Here is a 25,334-nt window from a genome sequence, read left to right as displayed (position 1 = left end):
AGAGAAAAAAAAGGAGTATTATTAAAGCACAAACCATCAGATCAGAAATGAGATGCTTTGGAACTGTTTTGGGGCACGACTGTGACTTACGTTCACTTGTTCCACTGATTCTTAAGCTCCCCTTTGCACAGTTTTTGGGGTGTGAAGGCTGTGTGTGAATATATTAGAGATCAGCCTCGCCCTAAATAAACATCATGATAATAAACCTAACATTGTGATATAGTTAAGCAGCTCTGAAATTGAAATATTTCAAGACAACACTCTCCGGCATGGGATATTTAACAAAACGTGTGGCTTGTGACACGATAAAGGAAACCTGGAGACAATATTTAATATAAGAGCGCAAGCATCTCTGAGAGAATCTCTGTGCTTGTCACCACACGCTTAAGTTATTAAACACAGAGAGTCTATTCTTCACAGGAGGCACATGTTACAAGATGCTGATAGCTAGAGTCCAACGTGAGTGGGTAGAGGCATAATTTTACATTTCAGAGAAGCGTAATGTTGCATACATAGTCTATTTTTAGGCATTTCCCCTCTCCTGATCTATTTCACCTAACATTCATGTCGTCCAAAGAGAGGTTATTTCGCCGTTTCACCCTCATTCTCATTTCAGACTAAAAGAAACAAGCTTCTATAATCAGCAGGCATCAAGGTCCAAGAATAAAGTCTTTCATGTCACGCTTCAAACTAAAATTCTCTTTATTTATTATTAATATTCTTTTTTGGCTCTTGATAAAGACGCATGTGTGAAATAAAATAAAATAAAATAAAGCTAAAAACAGAGGGCCTGTTTGTGAGCCTTTAATAGTCACTGAAGTAGCCAGGGATGTGCGTCGATGCATTGTTGATTTCATCTTTATGTAGTTTTTGTTTCAGTGCCAGTCCTTGAAAGACTAAAAGAAAATCAGTTGGTGTCCATGTGGTCGTCCGGGGTCTCTGAAGCTCCGCCTAGTGATGCGGAGGGGGTGGATTTGGAAGGTGTGTCTGCGTCTCTACGTTGGTAAAAAAGCACGTAGGCTGCTTTAGTCTGTGGAGAACAAAAAGAGACAATTTTGAGTCAGTGTACAAACCGCCAATTCCTTTATGGGACAACAATGTCTCCTTGAGATTCATTAACCACAGGAATGCTTAATGAGTCTGGAAAGGATGGCAAATTTTAATAAAAGGGAAAGAGTAGAAGTTTAAAGAGTCTCACCACAATCTGATCCTCAGTAGCAGCAGACACACTGCTGTCGTCAAAGTAATACCATTTTCCATCCATCTTGTTCTTGCCGTATGCCGTGTCTGCAAGATGAATGAAACGTATTGCTCAACCGCTGAACTTGCGTAATCCAAAACAAACTAAATTATCGTTTCCAGGCAGCAATACAATGACAAAGATGTAAATGATCAACTCGGTGTTAACGTTTCTGTAGAAATCTATCAAACATGAGATATCGGAGTTGAAAGGAATAAGTGATAAAGGGCAAATAAAAGGCTGCTGACACAACCTGTGACTTGGCCAGTTATGTATCGATATAATTGCAAAAGAAAGATTAAAAAGATAAAGGACAATAGATAGGATGTGATTTCACTAAGAGTTATGAAATAATGGAAGACAAGCAGTAAGAATGACTTACAGTGGCCTCCACCCATTCCTCCATAATGGTTGGAAACAGCAATGAGGTCATAGACATATGGGTCAGCTTTGGGGTCGCAAACAAACTCTGACATGTTCAAGTCCCTGTGTAAGAAAGTTAACATTCATTTAAAAACATGAAAATATCAAAATTCCAGTTTTTCCTCTGTCGCCATCTCTGTTCGAAATCTGCAATTGCAGTCATTCGCGGAATTATCAACTTTACGTGAGTTGTGCCTCGGCACGGCACAGCGCGGATGAACAATGTTTGAGGAGAGTGTGCAGCTGTGAGTCGCCACGCCGGTGTGGATACTGGCATTCGCAATCACAGATTATTCTTTTTGGAAGTATGACCAACATAAGAATTTTCACCGGAAAATGTCATCTGAATAAGCAAGTAACATCCACTTTTGCTCTGGTTCTGACATTGCAGTAAATCGCGCTGATTAAATCTAACGATCGCTTATCATATCACGCAAAACCGTGCAAATTATACTTTGTTCTCAAATTGTTAATGTTAATAACATCAGCATTGCGTGACTACATTTAATGTCCTTCCGATATGCATCCTTGTTTTCGCATGGGTCCGGTTGCAGTCTCTTTCTCTGTAGCCACTCCGAAATCCGAACGAAGTCTTTTGCATTTTACAGCGGGTGAATCTGTTGTCACTGGTGATTGTCGTTTGAACCTTTCTGGATCCGCCATCAAATTGATAAGTTTAATTATATCAAGTGCTGTGAGAAAAGGCTATAAATCTCCAAGCATCCTCACACGCAATATAGCCTACTAGCCGAGACTCCTTCTTTATGTGTACAGATGTGACGTAATGATGCAAAGACATGCTCGAATCTCCCGCGGAAATCCACCAGTACCACTGGAATTAAAAACATTACAAGCTTACCGTTTTGAATCGAGCTAAGGCAAGCAAGTAGTTTTGAACACTGGCTGGTTATGCATTTTCTCAAATAGGTATTTTGGATAATTTTTAACCCAAAAAAGCTACGGACTGCAGCTTTAAGTAAAAATAAAAATAAAAAGCTATTCTCAAAACACTAAAAAAAAAAAAAAACTACCAAATATGAAATCGCAAACAGAAAAGAGTGTCAGTTGGAATTGATTATTTTACATTTCAACCACATTTTTTTTTATCAATACATCCATGTACTAGACTACTAGTACTATGTTAGTCTACTCCATTTACCACAATGAACAATGGATGGGTTTGTCTGTCCAGGCAAGCATGACTCAGCTTCCCAGAAACTGACACCTGATGCAATGCACCTGAATTCTGTGCACTCTTTCCTGCTTCCTGTTCAGTGAGATGACCTAGAGCACCCAAATGGGATGAATGCCAAAGGCTCAAGGCAAATATCATGGCGAGAAAAACAAATAGCCCAAAAGTGTGGCATTGTTCGTATCTGAAGTGTCCATATTCTGTATGCAACAAATTAATGTTACATTATAACTAAAATGAACTTATAATGAAAAAAAAGTACTAATACAAATGTACACCTGAAGTCAGATGCCATCCCGAAACTGGCCTAAGACAATGAAAACCTATTTCTGTGTGGGTGAGGAGAGAATTTGGCGCCATCTGGTGGGAAATTAACACAGGCGCTTTACATAAAGAGGGCACACACTGGAGTCATAATTTAAGGGACAAATCCCATGCTCTTTAGAGAATGATTACACGCTTTAAAGGTGCTGTCTGTAAGAAGACAGTCTGCAGTCCAAATTCAAATATCAGAGACCGTTGTCTCCCCGCCCCCTCCTCCTCAAACTGGCAACCCGCGTGAGCGTTTAGTCTGAGGACACGCAACAGGAGCGAGCGCAATTGACGACGAAAACAGATGAGACTTACAGACTAAGTTAATGAGTCGATTTATCCGCATTTTAATATGCTCTCGTTCATAGAGATTTTTAGATGGATATCGAGGCTTTTTAGGTTGCGTGGAATCTGCAATCTCTGACCAGTTTGTTTGCTCGTTTCCAAGGGGTGTCGAAATACTATTGGGTGAACAGGCAGTGGGCGAGATCACACTGGCCAAAACAAAACCCGACTGACAACACAGAACGTGTAAAACAATAAGTAAAATAACTGGCTGTAGAAGTGTTTTTCAGAGAAACTAGTATGTGAACTTAGCATGTTTCCTAAATATCTGCAAACATATTATGGTATTTTTATGCTTTAGTAGAGTAAAAAAGTTGCATACAGAACCTTTAAGCTATTATATAATTTAGAATGAACACCATATATTACCGTAATTTCCGGACTATAAGCCGCAACTTTTTTCCCACGGTTTGAACCTCGCGGCTTAAAGGTTGTATCAGCGATTGTGGGTGACGTCACTTCTGTTTGTGTTTGAAGCGAGATCCCAAACAAACCAAGTTAGCTCGCCCCCTCCCTCCCGTTTCGTGCATCATGAAAAAAAAAGGATCATGCACGCGCATTTCTTAAAGCGACAAACAAACGATATTCAGATTGACGTTCTACCTCAATGATGGCTTATTCTGCTGGGTAAGTCATTATAGTTGTTTTTCTAACATAATTTTATAACCAAGTAAATATAATATCTGTTACTTGCACTTTCAATATTGTGTATTCTAAAATAGGCTAATGCAGAAAATGTTTTTAATTTTTTTTACTTTGTATGCATGAACATTATGTTATCAACTACATATCTAGCTTCCAGCTTTTCTCCCAGCTAACAGAATCGTTTTTTTTTGCTGGTGCTTCACTGGAAGCAGCAGTATTATAAAACGTACCAGAATCAGCCATATAGCTACAGATCTAACGTTATGGGGAAAACTCATGGTAACAACAGCAATCTGGAATAATATTATAACAGCTTAATATTATTATTCGGCTAACGTTAGTCCTGAACGTAGGCTAGTGTTATTGCTAATAGTACAATGTGTTGGCTAGACATATCAAAGTAGACACATAACAAACGTAACTCACACACTAAGGCTACGTTTACACATAGCCGGGTATTTAGAGAAACGAATATTTTCCCCCTCTCCGTTTTCAAAAATAACATCGTGCACACACCCGCATAAATACGCCGTCGAGCGCCATCATAACTATGCCAAACCTATGGGCGGCAGTGTAGGTAGAAAGGATAAAGCCATGCAAGCCAATCAAAATCCTCAGAATCGACAAGAGAGAACCTAAAACCCCGTTTCTCCCAGTTTACACGGCAACACATAACCGGCGTTTTCAGAAATCTCCACTTTGGCCGGAGTTTTTAGAAATAATCGTTTTCTGTGATAAAAACGGCGTTTTCGTGTAAATGAGAGGGCAAAACGCAGAGAAATATCTGCGTTTTCCCATCGTGTAAACGGGGCCTAAATCCCTACAATCTGATATTCGCTAGAGCTATCCAAGTTTAGTCGAGCTTCACTCATATTTTTTAAAGGATATTTTCACACACAGTTCACATCTGAAAAAGTCAGCACTAGAAGCTGTCCAGAAGAAACAGTGCAACCTCAGCGTCCGATTTAAAAATGTTCAAATCTTTAAGCTCTCTCCACCGTTCAAAAGCCTTCCAAATTATTATTCGTTTCTTTAACGAATAACGACGGTTTTCCCTCGCCCTAATCCTCCTTCTCTTCTTGGGGATTGCCTCTTCCATGTTCACTGTATCTGGTCCGTTCTTCAGCTCTGACTTCGTGTGCAGACGCCGTGCACGAGCGCAAAACCCGCCCCTGTCGGTGATTGGTTGGAACACTGTTTATTTTGGTTTTGAGTGGTGGTTGTACCCATTTGTTTTTGTGTGCAGATCTCAGAGCCTAGGCTGCCTACAGAGACGCGGTTTATTGACAGCCTGCTTATGGGGCGGGCAGCTAGCGGATCGTTAGGAAAGAATAGATGAATGTGATCATTTATGTTTGGGCCTGAAATCGCTGACACAACCTTTAAACAATGACGCGGCTAATATATTGATTTTTCCCGCTTTCAATTTTTTGGAGAAATGCATATGATGCGGCTTTCAAGTTGAAGGCGATTGATCTGGCTGTTGGAAAAGGAAATAGAGCTGCTGCACGGGAGCTTGGTCTTAATGAGTCGATGATAAGACGATGGAAACAGCAGCGTGAGGAATTGACTCAGTGCAAAAAGACGACTAAAGCTTTCAGAGGGAAGAAAAGCAGATGGCCCAATCTAGAAAATGAGCTTGAAGACTGGGTCAACACACAGAGACCAGACGGCCGAGGTGTTTCAACTGTGCAGATCCGACTGAAAGCCAAAACAATCGCCACTGCAATGAAGTTTGAGGATTTTAGAGGTGGACCATCGAGGTGTCTCAGATTTATGAGACGTAAAGGACTGTCCATCAGGGTACGGACGAGTCTGTGTCAGCAGCTCCCTCCCGACTACGAGGAAAAAGTTTCAAACTTCCACAAATTCACTGATGCAAAGATAGCGGAGCATTCCATTGGCCCGCACGACATCATAAATATGGATGAGGTTCCTCTGACATTTGACCTGCCTCTCACTCGGACTGTCAACAGGAAAGGCGAATCATCCGTCACGCTGAAAACAACTGGGCATGAAAAAACGCACTTCACCTGTGTTCTGAGCTGCACGGCATCGGGAGAAAAGCTTCCACCGATGGTGATTTTTAAACGCACAACGATGCCAAAAGAAAAATTCCCGAGAGGAATTGTTGTGAAAGTGAACAAGAAAGGATGGATGACAGAAAGCCTAGTGCATGAATGGCATACGGAGTGTTACGGCAAGCGACCGGGAGGATTCTTTCACAGGAACAAGGCATTGCTCGTTTTGGACAGCATGAGGGCCCACATAACAGATTCGGTGAAAGAAGCCATCAAGAGGACAAACTCAATTCCAGCTGTGATTCCTGGGGGCACAACAAAGTATTTGCAGCCACACGACATCAGTGTGAAACGTGCATTTAAGGTGGCGCTCCGTGTTCAGTGGGAGGCTTGGATGACAAGTGGGGAGAAATCCTTCACTAAAACGGGCCGCATGCGAAGAGCAACTTATGGTCAAGTCTGCCAGTGGGTCCTGACAGCGTGGAGCATTGTCAAAAAATCCACTATCATCAACGGGTTTCGAAAGGCTGGACTGCTGCGTGTTGAGGGCTCAGCGGGGGATTTGCCTCCGGATGAAAGTGACGAGAGCGACAATGAAAACGATCCAATATCGGATGAAGCGATTCTGAGGCTATTCAACTCCGACACCGAAAGAGAAGACTTCAATGGTTTCAGTGCACATGAGGAAGATAGTGACCAATGACTTTCTTTGTAGGCTACTGTTTACTGCTATTTTTTATTTTTTGTTACAAGCAGTGTTTCGTCAAAGCCTATTTAGTTTTGTGATAAGCCGTGTTTCGTTAAAGCCTATTTATTTTTGTTACAAGCCGTGTTTCGTTAAAGCCTGCGTAAAGTCCATTTGTTTCAATGTACCGGTAGGCACCTGCGGCTTATAGACATGTGCGGCTTATTTATGTTCAAAATATTTATTTATTTTAATTCAGTGGATGCGGCTTATATTCAGGTGCGCTCAATAGTCCGGAAATTACGGTACATAAATATTTATTTAAATTAAAATATCTCTCTCCATCCATCCATCATGATTGTCATTCAATTTTGTCATCTGCAGCTGTTGTCTCACAACTGATTTACCTAATTGGAAAGTCCACGACCGTGTCAAGCTTGTCTCTCCAGCAGCGGTTGTAAGAGAAACGCTTCAGATGGACAACCAGAATGCGTGGGAGAGACCACAGGTCAAACTTCTTTGTGGCCTGCTGGTGTTTCTTACATGTGGGGCAGTACCTACAGAGGAGCACAGCAAACATACACATTACAACTGCACTAAATGTGGTTATACTTTGGTAAAACATTTGACCTTGGAAAGCAGGGGATCCTCACCAGGGGTCATGTTCTCCTAGGGTCTCCATTGTAGTAAAGAGCTCGATGCATTCTCGTAAAGCTACTGTGGTCTTCTTCTTCTGAGCATGTAGCATACTCTCATGTTTATCATAGGCCTGGGGAGAGACTTCACATTAATGTCCCAGGACACTTAGCACAGGTAGCTAAAAGGAAAGATGGTTGACTAGTCCATTTTTGTGAGGATTATGACAAAAAATCTTTGACCAGATGACTGTCACATCTCACTGGACGCCAATTACACAGAACTTGTTCAACATTAATTAATCAACTAGTCATTTAAACAACCCATCAACTAGTCGATTTTGAAAATGTATATTATGCTTTTTCACCTTTTTTGGACTGACTTTAGTGTTATGTTACTGTTTGAGCATGAAAAAGGGTCTGCAAAGTTGCAAAGCGCAAAAGCCCTATTCCGACAGGAATAAGTTTACAAGGGTAGATGGAGAAATGTAATTTTACCACAGGACGTCTGTAATAAGGATACTCATATTGACCGTTTAACCATTAACCAAAAGTAAACATTTTGACTGATTAATACTATCAGTTAAAAAATATATATATATATTATTTTTTATTTTTTTATTTTGCGGCATGGTTAAAAAAAAAATATATATATATATATAGCCTATATTTGTTAACTCACAGGGCGCGTCAACACGTGCAACCACACGTGCCTACAGACATATTTCACTGAGCAAGCAAAATGAAGCGAGCGAAAAGAAGTACTGTGTGGGACCATTTCGACAGAAAGGACGACAAAGTTACTTGCAAGTTGCAAAATATGCTACGCGGTATTAAATTACAGTAGTAGTTACAAGTACAATGCAATATCACTTGTGAAGCAAACATCCACAAGCACATGAAAGTCGCTTCCTGAAGCTGGCCACTCTGGCGAGACGTTATCTCTGTATTCCCGGGATATTTCTGTTTTTAACGGGTCACAGACACTCGTCAATTTAATTTTTATTTAATTCAATAGGCTATTATACTCTTATCAGTTAACGGTTAATAATCGGATAACGAGTGGCGGTTGTCAGTCGGGAAAATTAACCGAAATGAGCATCCCTAGTCTGAAATATTAATGGACAATTCGCACGGGATAAGATATCTCAGTAAAACTAGCAGAAGTGGGAGGGGTAATTAGATTTGCGCATCGCCGTCACCCTCCTGTCGTCATGTACGTATTACGTTATCTCCTGATATCACGTTCGCAAACACATATAACCTATATATATATATAATGGTAACAGTTATGTCCGGTCGAACGATGTATTAATTAACTTCAGATTGGATTGTGTTGGTAATAGGCACTTACCTAATGCTAAAAGATGTTTCGTGCCTCTAACAAATGCTTTCGATCTTCTTTCTGATCTGAATGGTATGTGGAAAACACTTGAGTTTTGACACAGACTTGTCCCAGCGTCTAGAACGCAACTGAATGCTTTTTCAACCGTCTCCATACTTGGAAAAACCGCGGAAAACTACTTTTAAACAGGAAATGACTAAATATTTCCGTACATATTTACAGCGGGTCTATTCGCACAGGATTGGTTTGGTACACTGAGGTCATTTTTCCGGACCTTTTTACTGAAGGTAAAAGTCTCCGTAATCTTTACTGACATTGTCCGTTATGATTACTGAGATGTCACATTCGGACAGGACTAAAATCACAGAGAATATTTTTTCCATAGTTGGCTAACGATGCTTTTGGGAAGAGCACCCCAGAGCGTTACTGATAGATTGGGAAGAATAATATTTTTTTTAACATTCAAGCATGAAATCCTGTTCTAGCAGACCCCAAAATCACAAAAAAAAAATGTTTAAAGCATAATTGGTTATTTAAATTGTAATATTTCACAATATTACCATTTATATTTTTTACCAAATAAATGCAGCCTTGTTGAGCATAAAAGAAATCTTACTGGCCCCGAACATTTAAAAAGTTGTGTGGTTTTGAACAGTTAGCGGAATGGAGATCATTACCTCAGCTTCCTGGTCATCGTAGCATAGCTTCTTCGTGTCTGAGTCCCAATCAATGGCTACTGTTGAGTGAGCTGTAGAAAAGCATATCTATCAGTTTTGACTTGAGGATATAATGCAAGTGATCCTAAAGAGTTAACATTAGACAAAAACGTGTTTCACATTTAATAATTCACCTGATTCATTTTTTGTATGAAATGTAAAAACTGTGATAGTTACTTGTGAGCTTTAGGAGATTTCCATCAAACGGGAGAGAACTGATGTTGGCTGTGCCGTAGGAATTGACCATGCTGAAAGAAAAGAGTTTTGGCCGAGAAGTAAATGATTTTCCACCGCTGCTATTGGGCCCATTCTCTGGTTCAGAATCCTCCTCTCCATCCACAGTGTCTGAGTGGCTGTTTTCTGGTTCTGGACTCTCCTGGTGGTCCATGGCTTCCTCATCACCTAAGACACATGCATACAACAAAATCAGACCTGTGTCAGATGTCTGGGGGGGATAAAAAAAAATCTAAAATGGATGACTATGAATACAGCATTTGGGAGCTCTATAACAAGTTGGAGTGTCCTACCATCACAGACTCCATTGGGGCCGTTGCTGGAGTGGTTGCTGCCATTGGATCCAGCGCTGCAGGAAGCTCCATCTGAAACTGGGCTGCTGCAGCTACTCAGCCCTGTGCTGTGAGTGGACACTGAAGCGAGGCATTCTGGTGATTGGCTGCTGCTAGACGATGTGGCTGAGGCAGATGCTCTGCTGTCTGTAATGGTTCCCTGTGAACGTTTAACGTAACGCCTAAAACAAAAGAGAATAAAAATGTCAACCAAGTGTGAAATGAAAGAATCAATGTAACATTAGAATAGACCAATAAAGCAGAATACCAACCCGATCCTCTCCAGCACGCGCTCATAGAGGGTATCCACGGTGAGGTTGTGGCGCAGGACGGTTATGAGGAGAGGCTGGCCAAAGAGCATTGTGCCTGAAGAGCCTCCACTGTGCTTAGCATGCCTCTCTCTGAAGTACACTGGCAGGTTCATCCTCTCACTATCTTCCTCTAACACCTCATAACTAAACCACAAAGACACAATCAGTAAAAGACCACTAACCAAAACACACTCAGCTGAACTGGCAAAACCTACAGTATGTAATACAACTCGATGAACAAACATAAGCATTCAAAAGTCTAGGGTCAGTAAGATTTTTTAATCAGTAAGTAAGATGTTATAAAAAAAAACACCATCTCTAATAAATGCTGTTCTTTTGAACTTAATGGCTGCTGAAAATTCAGCTTTGCCATCAAATAAAATAAAATGTTGCCAGTAAATAAAATGTATTCAATGAAAAAAAAAGTAAAATAAATAAAATTTCAACAATATTACGGTTTTTACTTTATTTATGATCAAATAAATGCAGCCTTGGTGAGCATAAGAGACTTATTTTAAAAACATTGAAAATCTTACCGACCCCAAACTTTTGAACGGTATTGGTAATTAGAATTTAAGAGATGGCTTACACAAAAATGTCATCCTTCTCCATTATTTGATTGAGACCGTCATCCCGTTTGTAGATTTTGTGGAATCTGTGATTGTAAACATCTGCCACAACCATCTAGAAGAGTCAAAGCAGGAATACTAAGTCTCAGACTGTCCACTATAACTTTAAGCCAATGTTATAAAGACACAAGTAGAAATTTTTCATCCAGAAGTGAAAACAGACATCATTTACTCAACCTTATTTTGCCTCAAATTCATGACTTCTTTTTTTATGGAACAAAGTGAAACGCTCTTTTCCACTTAAATCCAAGAATACAGTAATCTAGTCCTCTCAAACTCCAAAAGAAAAAAGACCCTAAAATCTACATGCTTTATTTCAAGAAAGCTATATGGGTTTTTCTATTTTTAAGAGAACTATCTCTTCAAGAATCATAAATAATGGAATGGTAATTGTTAGGTTGAAATGCTAGGAACAGAAAAAGTCTTACATTCTCTGAAGGAAGTCCAGATAGCTTGGCCAAAGCACTGCACAGGTCTGCTACAACACCCATTTTGGGAACCACTACACGGTACTGGAAGATAACAAATGGATCTTTTAGCCCACATCTTGAACTAAAACCTGTGCCTGAGTGTTTTCAGGAAAACGGGTCTTACTTGCATGGGTCTGAACTGCGGGTCAGTGCGGACCAGGAACACCTCCATAGTGCGATCCTTTTTCATGGGCAGGGGCAGCGTGAGGTAGCAGAAGGGGTCAAAGGTAACGGAAACTTTGGAGCATTCTGGGCAGACCAGTGTAGATTTGAACAAGCCATGGAAGATGTCCACGATAATGGAATCATTCCGCAACCGGTGATTCGCCCATGCTTCCTTAGCTACAATCTACAGACAAATGAGATACCCACAAGTCAAGCAACATTCTTCAGTTTAAGGGCCAAATTTTTCAGCTGTCAATCATGACGTCACATCCCGTTTTTACAGCATCAAATAACTAACTAAATTTAAACTTATTGGAACAATGAACACTTGCACATACATCTGCGTGATTAGAGCTTACAAAAAATGACAAAAAATCTTTGTAAAAAAATTATTAGAAGTGTTAATTGGGTCTTGTGTCACATTCGATTACATGGAGAGGGTGAGGTTTATGGCCTATACTGCAACCAGCCACCAGAGGCCATCAAAATGCTTTGGCTTCACTTGTGCAGCACTATAGCTTTATCCTGGTCGTTTTGACTACTTCTAATTTGGTTGTTAACTAAAATGCATGTCTTGTTGTGGTTTACACATCATGATGTGAGGTTTACCTCATCAGGCCGTCCCTCAGCATCTCTCAGGGCCAGGTAAGGCTTCTTCTTAACACGGTTAAGGTCCTCATGTAGGCCGTCTAGCAGAAAGGCCAGCAGCTCCTGAGAGTCTTGTTGCTGGTACCCTGAGAACTGCGGGGCAAACCGACCCACCTGGGTCTGAACAGAGAGAGGAGAAACTTAACATTCAAATTAAGGGTGTGTGTTGGAAATGTAAATTGACTTCCAGAGTAACTTATCAAACACAGATTCACTCACTTTAAAAGTGCGTGGAGCCACGTAACTGCTCCGACTAAGCCACGTCTGTTTGACCAGATCTGCGTAGGCCTCTGCAATCTCCCCTCGCATCCCTAATGGATTTTCCCGGTTGATCTCAGCTTCATACCGGTCCTCCAGGAAATATTCCGTCAGAGGGGGAGTATTGCTCAGGCACTGGAATTAAAAGGAAAATTGTCTTAATCAAGGAATAAGGGTTTGGCTGGTTAGCATGATCTAGCTAACTGCTAGATGTCATAACTACACCATCTGGGCCCATCTTTTTCTATTGACGGTCACCAGCTGAACCAAGTGCCCATGAGCAAAGAAAGCAAATTTTAGATTTCAAAACATGCAATGCATATGCACTTGAGTACCTGGAGGGCAGAGTTCATGAAGCAGGTGTTGCCCAGGTTGCTCAGACCGCAGAGACCTGGTTGAGCGGCAGATTCTCTGTAACTGTAAGAGGAGCTGTAGGAGTTATAACTTCCCAATCTGCAACAGATATGGTGGGTTAGCAAAGACATTGACTATGAGTTAACAGCACAATTTAAACCTATTTAGACCACCACAATCGGTCAACCAAATGCTGAATACAGGAAACCTGACCTTGAACTGAAACCTTGTTTCAGTTCTCGGTTTAAATTCTCTCAGTAAGGAACTAAACTAACTGTGGAGTAATTTGAGATAGTTTTATGTTATAAAATGTTCAAGCTGACCTGTTACCAGAAGTACTGTTGTTCAGCATGTAGCCAGAGTTGCTATTGCTATCCCCATTTGTTATTGTGGAGGATATGGTAGCAGATGAGTTCGAAGAGAGTTTTGGGGAGGTTGTATAATTCCGAGAGGTGGAAGTACTGGACCTAGGCATAAATCAAAGAATTATGTTAGGGTTATTCAAAGCAATTTTAGAAACACAATTAAAACAAAACTCCCAATAATTAACTAATAAAACTAATCCAGTTCTGAAACTAGCAGCTTTTTAACATTAAGGTGCTTAAGTGTGAGAACAAACTAAACTGCATGTACATACTTGGAATGGCAGGTCTGTCTGGGCCATGTGCCATCCTCATTCTTCTTCTCTATAACAAGCACCTGAGGAATTAGATGAGATTGATGATGTGAATTCATAAACCCTCTGAAAATGTCAATCAGCCTCAAACCAACCACAACTGGAATGGAATAAAGCATAATGGTTTACCTGCCCCTGAAAAAGCCCTGCGTCCTGTACAGTGCTGTCAAGCTTGTTAAGTTGTTCATAAGTGTTACTCATATATTTATTCCAAAGACGGGTTTCCTTTTCAGATGGGATGTCAAATAAAGTCCTCATTTCCTTCTCAATAGTATCTAGAGGGAAAAAAAAACATAAATAAATGTAGACAGCTGCCCAATTTTTATAAGAGCAATTTTCAGTTTGAACTGAAAGGAAAAACACATGCAGAGCTGCTGATAATAGCTGTAAACAATTAAAATGAATGAACAGTTTTAGTTTTCATTGACTGTGATAATGGATAAAATCAGTGATGCAAATACTACTGATATTTTCTTATGAATCTCATACCTATAGTGTCTGCTTTGCTGAAATGGCGGGTGACAACTTTTTCCATGTTGTCATTTTCGCATAAGTTCAGCTCAAGCAAATACACTTCCACTTTACAGTGCTTCACAAACATTCCATGTTCAACAACCTGGAAAACACGTTTTCAAAAAACAATTAACACTCAAGACATAGCAAAAGAAAAGCATTCAAAGCATCTCAACTCAACATACCTTAAATAAATCATTAACTGTGTAACTGTTTCAATGCAATTACCACATGAAAATAATATAACCATGTAACTCTGCCTGTGTTAATCACTCATTTATATCAGACATGGGTAAATAAAGGCATCAAAAAGGAACATAAAAAGAAAGAGACTACCACAATCTGAAAATCATAAAATTTTAAATAGCAAGCAAAATTTGTAATTAATGCTACATTATGAGCAATGCATCACAAATAAAGAAAGACACAAAGCAACAGAGCAAAACAAAGAAATAGGGGGAACCTTTCTGATGATGGGTTTCTGACCCTCCAGACAGCCATACCAGCTGACCAGCTTATTCCAGGCCTCTGTAGGCACTAAAACATAGTCTAACTCATCTATGAGATGCTCTTTCAACGTCTGGGACTCGTGATCTATGATACAGAGAGAAAAGGGGAAATCACCTTAGAACACATTAGAACCCTTTAACACACTACACTGTATTATCAAACAGAATAAGCCATGCTAGGCTAAGAAAATCATGAAGAAAATGTGAAAAACTTCCTTCCTTCAATAAAACACAAAGGACAGATTTTGGAAAATGTACTTGTCGCTTTGGAAGGAGATTTCAAGCTTCAAAAAGAATGAAAAGCACCAATAAAAATGCCTACACAACTATATTCCAAGTCTTCCAAAGTAACATGATAGCTTTGGGTGATAAACATCAATTTAAGTAATTATTCAATTGTCAATCTTCCCCTCCAGTGTGCTGTTAACTCAAGAAATTAGTCAGTATATTTGACTATAATTGAGTCAGTGAACTAAACTCAAGAATCAGATCAATCCGATTCATGAACGAATCATTTAGAAAAAAAAATTAAATGAAAATATTTTTTTTATTTTAAAATAATTATCTGGTTAATAGGGATTCATGGAAGAGAAAGGAAAAACATTTCCTTTGGTGTTCTACTGAAGAAATAAAGTTGAGTTGGGGATAACACGAGGGTGAAAAAGTAAAGAATTACATTTTTGGGTGAACTATCCCTTTAAGACTGAAATGTCAAAACTAAATACTGTGTAAGCAGGGGCGGACTAGCCATCTGGAGCACCGGGACTTTTCCCAGCGGTTTTAGTTTTCGATTTCATTTTTTTCCCCACAATTTCATATTTCATTTTAAACAATATTGTTACATTTATGCATTTGTAAACAGTATGTGTAAATTCATCTAAATGCCACTTCAAATGCAGCTTCCGTACCACTTCTGCAGTGCAAAGATGGATTTTGTCTGATTTCAGCTCTTGTTATTCTAATTGCATTTATTTATTTATTTATTATTAATTTATTAATTTAGATAAGCACAAATTATTTTAATTCAGTTTAAAAAAAATATTAAATATCATTTACATGTATTTATTGTTATATTTTTAAGTTAGTACAGGGCTCAACACTTAGGATTTTTTTTCTACTTGCGAGGTTGGGCCAGTGGTTCAAATTTTTACTTGCCCTGACAAAGTTTTCACTGGCCCCACCACAAAAAAAGTTATAAATTAAATAAAATAGGCCTAGTTATTGTTTAAGTTGCTTTTGATCCATGTAACCTTAATAAATAAGGTTATGACACCAAAAACTACTAACCTAATTCGTATAGCCTAAATTTTAAATATGGTTACAGACAATCAGTAATAAAATAAGAACAAAGTCAAATTACGAGTGATAGCACAAATAAACACAAAAGAACAAATATATACAAATGAAATAAACAGTTCTTTTCAGGTTTTTCATTTAGGTCTTAACTAGATTTTCAGGTAGGGTACAGAAATAGTAATCAAATGTAAAATATCACTGTATAGTCTTTACTGTATAAACAGATTAATCCTTATACAGTTATTCGGTCAAGAGCAGCGAGAGTTTTTTTCTGTCTTATGTTTGATTAACACACAAAAACAGACAGAAGCAGGAATATTAGGATGCTGTCACTTTAAGAGCTGCACGGATCCAGTATACTGTTACCAGGGCTCCAGACTAACTTTTCCACTGGTTGCACTGGTGCTACCAACTTTCTCAGTTGATCGCACCAGCATATGATTTGGTCGCACCTTTTTTTTTTTTTTACATGCCATGGGATTAATCAATGCATGCTGATGAATAGTGGTCTTAATCTGCATACCATAGTTTTGCACTGATGTAAAAAGACTGACAGTGACACAAGACCTCATGTTAGCAAAATGTTTTAATCTTTTAACTATCAAATACAAATATTCTCAAAAAAACTATTAAAAAGTTAAAAGTTAAAAGCTGACTGAAAAATAGTAGTATTTAATTAAATGCATTTATGGTGAGATTAATACATTTTATTTAATTAAATGCATTTATGGTGAGATTACTACATTTTATTTAATTAAATGCATTTATGATTAAATTCATTGTCGTCAATTTGTGCTCATTTTGACCAAGAACTATGCGCTGTCACTTTAATTCAGCGCGTGCAGCACAGCAAAAATAGACTCTGTGTGTAAACGATCTATGCACTGCTACGCACCGCTCCTGGAACGGATGCAGTGTGACCAAGGCTACACAAATATTGATCTTGACATTGTTAGCCTCTTGTCTTTTTTACATGTCGTACACTGTACATTTAACTTACACTTATTATGACTTAATTCCTAATTGGTGCGTTTCACCATCAGTGTGCAATGCGCGTGACGTGTACGTTCGTTAATAAATAAACTGCAAGTGTCTTGCAGAAGAACATTGTAGCCGGAGCTACTTCTCTCCGTTAATGTCTATGGCGAGTCACGCAGGCACTGGGCAACTCCGCAGGCGAGCCGGAGCCGACCCCGGGATAAAGTAGTCAGAATATAAACACTTATTATAGGCGTACCGTAGTGATTCAGGATAAGTCAAAAACACGGTTTGGAAAATGGATTCATGTACTCGTTCATTTTGAACATACGGTTGCTGCGCACAAAACTTTTCATACGTGGGTACTTTCGCATCTACGTGCGCTTGCCTATTTAAATTGGCAAGGCTTAAAAATGTGCAAAAATGCCCCGGCCCATCGGGCAGTCCTTATTGTCAAGCCCTGTAGTAAGTGGTGTTAAAAATTGCTCTGCGCAAAATGAGCAGTTGTGTTATGTTTGGTGTGTTGCGGACCGGGTACCGTGGGCCGCTCTGTGCCAGAAATTCCAGAGCCACTTTTTAGTCCCAGTCCAGCACTGTCTGTAAGCACCTTAAAATTAAATTACCCACACAGCTTTGAATCAGATATTCACATACATAATGGAGTAAGCATTCATATTTTTAAAAGCTGATAAAAAAAGTCTCCAGTATTATAATAACAAAACAAAAAAAGAACGTTTTACTGCTGGCAAAATAAACCCATTTTTCACAACACCCATCTATGAGAGTGTGGCAAAGCAAAGATAGGCACAACACTCAACATTCATTACCTGAAAAGAGTCCAGAGTTGTCAATGGGTCCCGGGTACAGATTGTGCTCTCCAACATTGTACAAATCCCAGCTGTCAAAGCCCACATATTTTTTCCACTGTTTGAACCACCGGCTGTCAATCAAATACCTAAACAAGTAGAACAATAGAATGAGATCAGTGAAAGTCAGGGGAAAAGGACAATAAATATGTTTGTCTACTAAAATGTAAGGCCTAAACTGATTGCAAAGTAAATATCTATAGTGTTGTTACACATCTACCAATGTAGAGCAGTCAATAAGGATATTCAATAAGGTCAATAAGGTCTTTCTTAATCTCATCCAAAGTAGGAACTTGTTCCACTACATAAGCTTGTTAGCACTTGATTCCACTCCGCCAAGGGACAGACATTATAGTTTGATAATAAACGTCAAAAGTCCAAATTAAAAAGGATGGGTCACCCAAAAGTCAAAATTGTCATTGCTTACTAACATATGACTTTCTCATAACTTTCCGTCTAACATCTTTTAAATTCAATGAAAAGACTGAGCATTGGAGAAAAATATGGGGCAAACTAGCCTTTATTTTTAGATAGAGCTTCATAATTAATGAACTTTTTGAAATAAAAAGAGTTAAGTGACCTTAACTAACAACACAAGTAGTTACTTGCTTGATTAAATTAATTAGTTTTAGTAAAAGTCTATATACTGAAAGTACTTTTAATCCTACTGAAACTTAAATGTCCATTCAAATGAGTCACTAGTCTCTTCTTACACACAGTTTCAAAATAAAAGTGGACAGGTTATCCTGACCAAATACTTTCATATACTAACGGGTTTACAGGCTAAATATTGTATATATGTGTTTGCCATTTAAGCTCCATTAATTCCAGATGTATTTTGTGTGTGTGTTTAATATCAGTGTCATAAACTCTTCTACTGGCAAACAACATTGTGAGTGACTGGGTGTTATCCAGAGGCCATGACAAAGCACTGCCTTACTGTAATACTCGTTTAGGTAGCTTAGTCTTCTCCACAACTTCACAGGGAGAAGTTGGACAGTAATTTTAATCTAGTTTGACAGTTCCTCAAAAATAAGTTTGACGTCTGACAGAAAATAACACCTAACTCGGCAATGAAACACAAACTAGCCTGGCTAACTAGCCTCGGCTAATGAAGTGCCTTACATCCCTGACGCTGTTATCAGAGAACTGATAACCGACAACGGGGTGGTTGCGTTTATTTACCAACCCTTCGGCTACTAACGTGTCTGAAACCGTCTTATTATTACATAAAGTAGACATTTAAGCAGAAGAACTTGGACAGTTGAGGTGAAATATAAAAGCTACGGCTGGTTAATCTGTGCTAACTAGCTACAAGACAGCTTCCTCGTTTTCTAACCGACATAAATAGTGTTAAATCTTTATTATATTAAAACGCATGCTTGCTGTGTACACTGCCTTGATAATAATGAGAGTATGTTAGTTTATGGGTGTTAGCGAAGCAGGTGGTTGTCCACAGCCCAGCTAGTGAAGGGATTTCCGGCAGCCGGTGTCTCCGTCAGTAGGCCTGAGCTGATGCCGACAAGCGTTCCTTGATTTCGGCTTTATTTAAAAACCTCTTACCATTCGTCTCCCTTTCGAAGTGGCGTTTTCAGCAGTGTACCGATGCTCTGCTTTTGACTCTCGGTGGACGGTACTGGTGTCTGTGTGATCACCGGCTTCTCGTCAGGGTCCGAAGCGGTACCCGACTCGGGTCCGCCTCCCTCCGCCATCGTGTAGCTACTAGCGAGTGAACCCGCAGTAATCGCGAGCGCGCTGAAGTATACAGGGGACGCGCAGCGCTAGAGGGAGCGCGCCTACTAGGCTGCCGAACTCGAATAGTAGTTACATGAAGGAGGTGCGGTGGATAATTCAAATACATTTTACCGTCCTTCATTAAAAGTTAGGGCTCTGGAAAGATAAACAGATTTGTGTCCGCATCCCTGACAGCTTATTTATTCCTGTCAGCCGCTATAACAAGTTTTGACCGAGAGGACCTTTTTGTCACATTGTTCCTGAAATTATTTTCTGTTATATTGAGCTTTAAATTGAATGGTCGGATCTTTTCGATGCATCAGTTGAACCGGTTCACAAAACCAGTCTGAACGGGATAGGCTAGTTAACCCAACATTTTTACTTTTGTCATCATCTCATCACTTACTCAGAGCCGCACTTACTCACCCTCAAGTTGTTCCAAACCTGTATGAGTTCATCTTTTGAACACAAAAGAAGATATTTTAAAGAATGTTTTTAACCAGACAGTTCACGGACGGCACCCACTGACTTCCATAGTAGGAAAAAAAAATACTATGCCATCAACTGTCTGGTTACAAACAGGGGCGTCATGCAAGCCAAAATTCTGGGGGGGCACAGTCTGAGACGTTGCAATTGTTTTCTGACGGGTGATATGGATCATGTTAGGAGGGGTCTCCCCCTGAAATTTTTTAAATTCTGGCTGCTAAACATATTTCAATGCAGTTTAGGAGGGACAGAAATACCTTAACGGAGCTAGCAGCAACACTCCTCTATCTGATTCTGAGGACTAAGTTAAAGTATTTGTAAGTTTATGTGAAAGACAGGTTGATGAAAGAGCTGTAAGCTCAAATTCAAAAGCTTTTGAAGTCTACTTCATTAAAGCATGTTTACACACACACTTACTGTATACTTAGGCCTACTACACATGATTTCAAAAACAGTACCATTGCAGTTTTTATGTTATGATTTTAAATTGGTATGTGACCTAAGAACGATCTTACATTAAAGGTAGCCTAAGGTGCTGAGGTCTGACTTTGTGGTGCTCTGAAATTGAGTTATTTTAATATTAATATGTGATGAAGGACTTTGAAAGAAGTTTGGCAGATTTCAGTGCTGAATAAGGTTAACACTACCCCGTTTATTTGAAAATGGTTAATATTTGACAGAAATGTAAAAAAGTAATCAAATCAAATGCAATATGTATAGCGATCTGTATAACAACTATGCTGTAGGGATTTGGGGGGTATAGTCCTACTATGATATTAGACTTAAAAGATAATGAATTTCAAACCTGAACCAAACATATTTTTTAATTCAAAGATCAAAGTCTGTCATTAGTCTTTAGTCTGCCAAAAAGAAAAAACCCATTAAAATCATGAACTCAAATGTCATTGTGAAAAAAAAAATGTGTTACTGTTGTAACAGTGTGTAGGCTAAATCAGACCTTTCAGGCTATAGCCTAACGCTAATAAGCCTCATGCCGCGTAAAAAAACTAAACTTTAGACTGGCTGCCTGCACATTCACTGTCCTCGCGGCTGCGGCTGCTGCGATTGGAAGGGGCTGGCTGCAGGACGACTCAACTTCCACGGACATTTTTTAATATTTTATATCAAGATTTTGCTTTAGTATAATTTTCGGGACAATTAAGGCCGGTTTCGGGATTCGGGACAACAGCTTAGATTTCGGGACTGTCCCGAATTTTTCGGGACTTCTGGTCACCCTAGGGAGGAAAAATCTGAGGGGATGCCCCCTCACTTTGAATGGGCATGACGCCACTGGTTACAAACAAGATTCATAAACCACACTGAAAATATGCTCTAGACTTAATTGTATAACGGTTTTATTAACATGAAAATGAAATGGAATTGGTTTTAATAAATAGCATTTTATGAAAATGTTTAAAAAACGAGAAGTAAACAAATGTTAGTATTTTTAATGTAGATGCAAATTATATTTAGGCTATTGTCTTGTTTTTTAACAAAATCATATTATGAAGAGTGGCAGCAGTTGAATCTGAAGAATTGGAAAAAGAAAAAGAGTTTGGTATCCGCCCTAAGAGGCAGAGCCAATTGTAACATTTCGATAAAAATAGTGAAGACAAGTAACATGCCCTTTTTTTTGGAACATCATGCTGTAAAGAAATAGCACAATCAGACCAGAAACATAATTTTTAAAAAGTAAATGGGGTCAAATAAGACTTTATCTCAACTTTAATGGTGGATCCGCTTCTCTTCAGAAAAATAAATTAAATCATAAAATAAATACAGAATACAGAACAGTACGTCACGGTTTAGCAAAACAGGCTGTCTTAAAGAAACATTTATTTTATAAAACCAAAGATAATGTTTAATAGAAGTCAAATAAATCTTAATCTCCAATCTTAATTAGTTTAATGGCAAAAAAAAGTAGTATTTTTACTACATATTCAGTGCATGGTGTATTATTGGCACCATAAGTAACCATCTAAAATGCTAGCAATATACTATTCATGTAACTGAACCTAAGTTATGGACTGTTCCACTTTTAAAAACACACTTCCTAAAACTTCCTGTTTGCCTACTTGGTCCAAACAATCAAATGTTCCTAGTAAAACAAGAACAAGGGGCTCTTAAAACAACTAAAGTTAATGAAAAGTTGTTAAAAATAAAAGACAACAGCAATAATCATTAGGGAATGTTTTCAAGAAAACAAGGCCACATGCTACTCTATGGGGTGCACGGTAATGTTTCTGTTGCGTTGTGTGAATGCAGTCGCAAGAGATAATATAAAAAGCTTTAAGCTCAAAGCTTTGTAACACTATGACACTTAAGTCTGATCAAAAATGAATGATGGAGGGATTGGTGCATGCAAATGACACAACATGTCTGCAATGAGCTTTATGACACTTTCTAAAAATCTGAATGGAAGCGTTTTGTCACTCCCACAACCAGTCCAACAATTCACTCTTGTAATTTCATGAGGTCCTCCAAAACCTCTCAGTAGTAGACAGGCACTTAGAAGATGCCCGTTGGCAAGTCTTTGCTGAACATCCCAGACATGTCCAAGTCTTTACTCATCAGATCCTCCTCAACATTCTCTAAGGCCCACTGGTGATCGGTCAACTCCAGTGCCTCCCATTCAGCCTAGGAAGAACAGAAAGTACAGAACATTTATACACATAGATCTTAAAAAAAATAATAAAAAAAATAGGAAGATTTCATTTCCAGCTTCAAAATAATATATAAAATAAACAAAAAAATAACAGAATAAACGTATTAACGTTAGAGTTTAGCTGATACCTTGAATGCCTTGTTTGTGTCAGCAGGCATTGCCATTGCAGCACCACTCATCTGTTCCTGCATGATGCGAGACTGATCTGCACCTGTTGCAAATGTATGAAAATTAATTCATATACAGCAAAGACTTTAGATATACAAAGATGGTGCACTCATAAAAGGCAACCCAAGTCCCACCTTGTAAATAAAAAAAGAGACAATCACCAATTGATAGACAATTGCCCATCTGAAATGTAAGCTTTTTAATGACCGAAATTGCTGCCCGAAATCGTTGCAAATATGGCCACCAACTTGAAAGGGACTTTGATATATAGGGCCTAAGTAAATTATACAAATCTCAAAAATATGCATATAATTCTAAAATTAATTTGAATTTTAGGGCAAATATTTAAGGTAAAAGCTATTGCTACAGTACAAATTTTATTAAATTGGCAAAATCCCCTTTTTTTAGATTTTAAAGCATTATTTCATTGCAGACAACTGACAAATTTTAGATCAATTTTACATGGCATCACCTTTGGAGTAGGTCAAAATTATGGTGTATTGAATTTGGCACATCAGTAAAGTTATTTACCATTGTCCTGTCCGAGAATAAGAGAATACATGCTCCTGAGACCAAAGACATTGAGGAAATACCAAGATGCTGAACTCACCCTGTGGAGGCATACAGCAAGAGGTTATTTAAAGATACAGCTTTGAATAAAATAAGAACATGAAAAACACTCAAGGTTGTGAGAGCCCTAACCAGGAGGCATCTAGAGAGAGCAACTCAATTCCCTGCTGCAGCATCGGCTTGAAGCGGAGAGTGAGAGGGAACGGTACCTTTGCTTGGGAGAGAACAGAATTATACATGTGTTAAGATGAATTCTTTGAGAATGGACAACAAGAAGCCATATTTGCCAACAAAAACTGTATCTCTTACTTGTGACAAACCCAGAGAAGGTCCAGTTGATCCAACCACCAATAAGGATCATAGGCAGGACATTTGTCACATTGCCTTTCATCATGTCCGTCAACATGCTGGGATCTAATTGAGTAAATATCATCACTTGTAGCTCAATCCTGACTGTCATTTTATTATGTAATATATCCATAAAAGAATGTCAGTTTAGAACAACTCACCAGTCATTGGAGAGGGTGGGACTACCTTTCTTTTGGTTTTTTTGAAAAACCCATCTTCTTGATTATTGAAGTAGAATTTTCTCATCAAGAAAGACTGTTTTAGCAAGAGATAACATTTCAGTTTCAGTGCTCCGGTAACGCCTCAATCAAAAGACACAAAAAAGATAAGAAGGGCTCACTTGTTTGGGGATGTATTTTCCATTTTCCCGTAAAACTCTGCTCCGGATGAGAACCTGGCTGTATAGAGAACATGAAGCACAAATCTTTAATGTTCTGTAATGCGTGGTGAAAAAAACATGAGGATGGATAATGAAACAGTCCAATGAAAGTTACCTGTCTGAGACCTGCTCTAACGTGAGCTTCTTGTCACTTTGTAACAGAATTGAGACATAATGGCGGATCACTCCAACCAGAAAAGTAATAAACACAATAGGCAGCACAACCCAAAGGCGAATGTTGGAGTCCAGGAGAAGCTCGGGCTCAGCCATGCTTCTGTAAAGGGATGATGATGATGGGAAATGACCACCCTAAAGCAGACAAACGAGAAGTTTAAATCTAATCATCTCTTCGTCTTAAATTAAAATAACTAGCAGATCATTGTGAATTAATAGTTAGTAGTACCATGATTTTTTTTTTTTTTTTTTACTATTATCATAAGTTAGTATTCGATTCCCTCAAATGCCTAAAAAACAAGTAAAATCTGCTTGTAAAATATGGCAGTCTTTTGAGGATGCAGTTACATTTTACCGAACGTTTGACAATTCATTTATTCATATTCATGTCAAGCTCATACATGTGTATGATGTCTCTACTTGTTTTATCATACAGAACACACAAGAGCTTCGTATCGCTATTATCCACCCATTGTAACGCCGAGTCAAGGGCTAGCTTGTTGCTAACAACCTTCTTTCAGGCTTAGGGTGGCGAATCAATACACCATTTATTGGCATGTACACACCAGCACCGACCATATGCTATATTTTAGACGCTACCTGTTGCGACAACTTTATCATAATGCATTTATTGTACCTGCTGTCGTATTCAAAGGATGGAATATCTCAGCGAAGCCCAACAACGACTCAAGACCGGATGCGACACCATCGAGGCGCTGCTGCTGCTCCAAAGATGTGCAAACACGAACAGCTTTTCAGAATAAAAGCCATTTTCATAATTAGATTTCAAACTCAAAGAAATATGGCATATAAATGTGATTACAATTGGTTATAATTACATGAATGTAATAATGTTAATTTTAAATGTTTGTATTTATTACATGTCCCAATTCATCACTGTCTTTTTTTAATCCATTTTCGTGTTCTGGTATAGAAATATCCAAAATATGTTTGCAAAAACAATCACTTTGGTATACAAATATATAATGCAGCTACTACAACATTTTATTAA

The 25,334-nt window shown here is 38.7% G+C and overlaps 2 protein-coding genes across 2 annotated transcripts; both read right to left on the bottom strand.

Moving 5' to 3' along the window:
* Positions 1 to 684: 684 nt before the first annotated feature.
* usp4 (ubiquitin specific peptidase 4 (proto-oncogene)) lies at positions 685 to 19,534 on the bottom strand. The gene is made up of 22 exons (XM_056253742.1): positions 19,362 to 19,534; positions 17,760 to 17,887; positions 14,613 to 14,743; positions 14,126 to 14,252; positions 13,766 to 13,911; positions 13,598 to 13,659; positions 13,284 to 13,427; positions 12,942 to 13,059; positions 12,568 to 12,741; positions 12,310 to 12,468; positions 11,660 to 11,884; positions 11,494 to 11,577; positions 11,026 to 11,120; positions 10,398 to 10,580; positions 10,087 to 10,307; positions 9,737 to 9,961; positions 9,521 to 9,591; positions 7,517 to 7,632; positions 7,271 to 7,420; positions 1,623 to 1,726; positions 1,199 to 1,287; positions 685 to 1,030 (listed from the first exon to the last, which is right to left on the bottom strand). The coding sequence occupies exons 1-22, from the start codon at positions 19,508 to 19,510 to the stop codon at positions 908 to 910; spliced, it is 3,024 nt and encodes a 1,007-aa protein (XP_056109717.1). The 5' UTR covers positions 19,511 to 19,534; the 3' UTR covers positions 685 to 907.
* Positions 19,535 to 21,906: 2,372 nt separating this feature from the next.
* On the bottom strand, positions 21,907 to 25,045 carry emc3 (ER membrane protein complex subunit 3). Its single transcript, XM_056253741.1, has 9 exons — positions 24,960 to 25,045; positions 24,264 to 24,457; positions 24,110 to 24,167; positions 23,931 to 24,024; positions 23,731 to 23,835; positions 23,554 to 23,635; positions 23,383 to 23,462; positions 22,812 to 22,894; positions 21,907 to 22,655 (listed from the first exon to the last, which is right to left on the bottom strand). The coding sequence occupies exons 2-9, from the start codon at positions 24,416 to 24,418 to the stop codon at positions 22,527 to 22,529; spliced, it is 786 nt and encodes a 261-aa protein (XP_056109716.1). The 5' UTR covers positions 24,419 to 24,457; positions 24,960 to 25,045; the 3' UTR covers positions 21,907 to 22,526.
* Positions 25,046 to 25,334: the final 289 nt, after the last annotated feature.

Source organism: Rhinichthys klamathensis, unplaced genomic scaffold (assembly GCF_029890125.1).
Source record: "Rhinichthys klamathensis goyatoka isolate OS25496 unplaced genomic scaffold, OSU_Roscu_1.1 h1tg000109l_1, whole genome shotgun sequence".
NCBI classification, from domain to species: domain Eukaryota; kingdom Metazoa; phylum Chordata; class Actinopteri; order Cypriniformes; family Leuciscidae; genus Rhinichthys; species Rhinichthys klamathensis.
The sequence above is the reverse complement of the archived record's forward strand: the minus strand, read 5'-3'. Positions and strand labels throughout refer to the sequence as shown.